Source organism: Hyperolius riggenbachi, chromosome 2 (assembly GCF_040937935.1).
Source record: "Hyperolius riggenbachi isolate aHypRig1 chromosome 2, aHypRig1.pri, whole genome shotgun sequence".
In the NCBI taxonomy this organism is placed as follows: Eukaryota; Metazoa; Chordata; class Amphibia; order Anura; family Hyperoliidae; genus Hyperolius; species Hyperolius riggenbachi.
The window spans coordinates 12,924,405-12,927,246 of NC_090647.1; the positions used below are offsets into that span (position 1 = coordinate 12,924,405).

At 45.0% G+C, this 2,842-nt stretch overlaps 1 protein-coding gene across 1 annotated transcript; it reads left to right on the plus strand.

Moving 5' to 3' along the window:
• Nucleotides 1-489: 489 nt before the first annotated feature.
• On the plus strand, nucleotides 490-1,470 carry LOC137544590 (olfactory receptor 52H1-like). Its single transcript, XM_068265687.1, has one exon. The coding sequence runs from the start codon at nucleotides 490-492 to the stop codon at nucleotides 1,468-1,470; it is 981 nt and encodes a 326-aa protein (XP_068121788.1).
• The last annotated feature ends 1,372 nt before the right edge of the window (nucleotides 1,471-2,842 follow it).

Genomic DNA, 2,842 nt, shown 5'->3' on the forward strand with positions numbered 1-2,842 from the left:
CTCCTGAGCTGTAATCCGGCCTTGACCACGTGTACAAAAAAATTCCTATCGTAAATTTAAAATAGATTTTTTTCCCCTTGTTTCCACTATTCTTTACTTAACTAACAAATTTGGAGATTATAGCATGTATGGAGACTTTCCTATTAACTGCTACATTCTGCCCTATTGACTTCAATGCAATATGCAAAACCGTTTCACCAAAAATGTGTAGAACTACCTGAAGTTTGATTAAACTCTCTCAAGACTTCCACAGGGGTTCTCGCTCATGCCTAGTGTCTGACATGGAAAGACCAGAACATGTGGGAGGACTTTGGGAGGGTCTGAGCTTTATAGGAATTCACCTAACATGGATTTGTTTAAATAATAAAAAAAATGTGTGGTCTTGTTAAGTATGTTATAATTTACAGAAAGGTTTTCACTGTGCACCACTGATTACAATCATGCTTTTCATTAAAAGGACTGACACAGTATGAATAGTTGTGAAACAAAATGGCCCACGATATGTTCAATTCCACCCATTTCCACCCTGAGTATTTCTTACTGGTGGGAATTCCTGGTCTGGAGGACTCACATCTGCTGCTCTCCATCCTGTTCTCCATCATGTACTTCTTGTCTCTCCTGGGGAACTTCATCATGATTCTGGTCATCTCCGCCAATAAGAGTCTCCACCAGCCCATGTACATCTTCCTCATGATGTTGTCCATCACTGATGTCTTCCTGAGCTCCTCCACCGTCCCGAAGACCCTCAGCATATTCTGGTTTGGCTCTCATAAAATCTCTTTCATTGGATGTCTCACCCAAGTCTTTTTTATTCATTTTAACTTTGGGGTAGAGTCTGGCATTCTGCTGACCATGGCGTATGACCGTTATAATGCAATTTGTCACCCTTTAACGTACTCTACAAAAATCACCAGCTCCTTCATTCAGAAGATGACCATCATGTCCATCATCAGAAGTTTCTGTATAATAACACCAGATGTTCTCCTCGTCAACCGATTGCCGTTCCAACAAAGTAACATCATAGGACACACCTATTGTGAACACATGTCGGTGGCCAGATTGGCTACAGCTGACATAATAGTTAATGTGGTGTATGGGATGGTCATAGTAGTCTGTGTTCCTGTGTTAGACATGATCCTTATTATTGTATCTTACACTAGTATAATCTCTGCAGTTCTCAGGCTCCGATCCACAGAGGCGCGTTCCAAGGCCTTCAATACCTGCATCTCCCACATCTGTGTCATCATCCTCTTCTATATACCGGCATTCTTTAGCTTTATAGCCCACAGAATTGGCCACAAACACATTTCTCAGCAGTTCCACATTATCTTTGCCAACCTTTATGTTGTTGTTCCTCCGCTGATGAACCCGATCATCTATGGTGCTAGAACTAAGGAGATTCGCCAACAGACGTTTAGCATGTTTAAGAGACTGAAAAATCAGGGCTTTCTTGGTTCTATAAGTAGTTGAGGATTTGATTGGGGCACCTTTAAACCACTTTAGCTTTCAGGATGTATCTCCTACATCCAAAAAGGAGGCAGCTCAAGCCTCCAGGTCATAGGAGATACGGCCATCAAAAAACTTGCCGCTGCGACCCATCGCCGATGCTCTCACATGCACGCATGCGCATTCCCGCCGCAGAACAGATCGGTGCAAGAGAATGGATGGTTCCTCTACCTGTTCGGTGCCCCCTTAAAGGAATCAACAAGGCTTTAAGGCCCCCCCTTTCCCTGATCTACTTACCAGTGGCTTCCTCCAGCTCCTTCCCGGTGACATGCCCCACGATGCAGCTCTGCTCGCAGCCCGCGTCCCGGTATCCCCGCCGTTACTGAGGCCAACCTCAGGGTCGGCCTTGTACAGCACCTGCGTGAGCGGTGCTGTCAATCATGGCCACGTTGTCCACGCTGTACTGCACAGGTGCAGTAATTCTGCCACAATGATCGCTGTAAGCACTGGAACAGCAATCATTGTGAACAGCTACATACAGGAAGTAATTACTTCCAGTAACGTCCTGTAGTGCACGTGCGCGCGCACGTTGTGCATACGCATGTTGCATGTGACCCCAGTACTGATTGGTCAAAGGGATTATGTGATCCCTTGACCCTTCTGGTTGCACTGATTGGTCATGTGATCCCTTAGCCAATCAGTGTTTTCCCAGTCCTTCAATGAACCCGGTCTCTGCTCGAAAAAAAATAAAAAAATAAAAATAAAATATAAAAAAATGTTTTAATGTTAAAATAAAAAATAGGGGAAATAAATGTCCCCACACATTTCCCCCCAACGCAATGATTGGTGCAAGGGATCATAAGGTCCCTAAACCAACCAGTGTTTGCGATTACTTTTTTTGTGACGGGCAACATTTTCACAATACATGATTGTTTTTGCTATATCGTGAATATCATTTAACGAAAATTAGTTAAATGATGTTTAGCAACATGCGGTGTGTGTGACCATCATGACAGTTCACTGAGCGACCATTCGCTCAGATCCCTGTTGCCGCCATAATCATTTTATGGCAATTAACCAGCCTGGCATTCTATTAAGATCGCCAGGCTGGCGACCGGACAGTTTTTTTTTAATAAAAAAAAAAACTATTGCATGCAGCCAACTATTGCATGAAATCCCACTAGAGGGCGCTCTGAATGCGTACTTCTGATCGCCTCCGGCGATCAGAAGTAACAAGAAGGGCTGCGATGTTTTGCTTTCCTCGTCGCCATAGCGACGAGCGGAGTGACGTCATGGACGTCCTGACGTCAGCCGCCTTCGATCCAGCCCTTAGCGCTGGCCGGAACTGTTTGGTCCGGCTGCGCTGGGCTCGGGCGGCTGGGGGGACCCTCTTTCG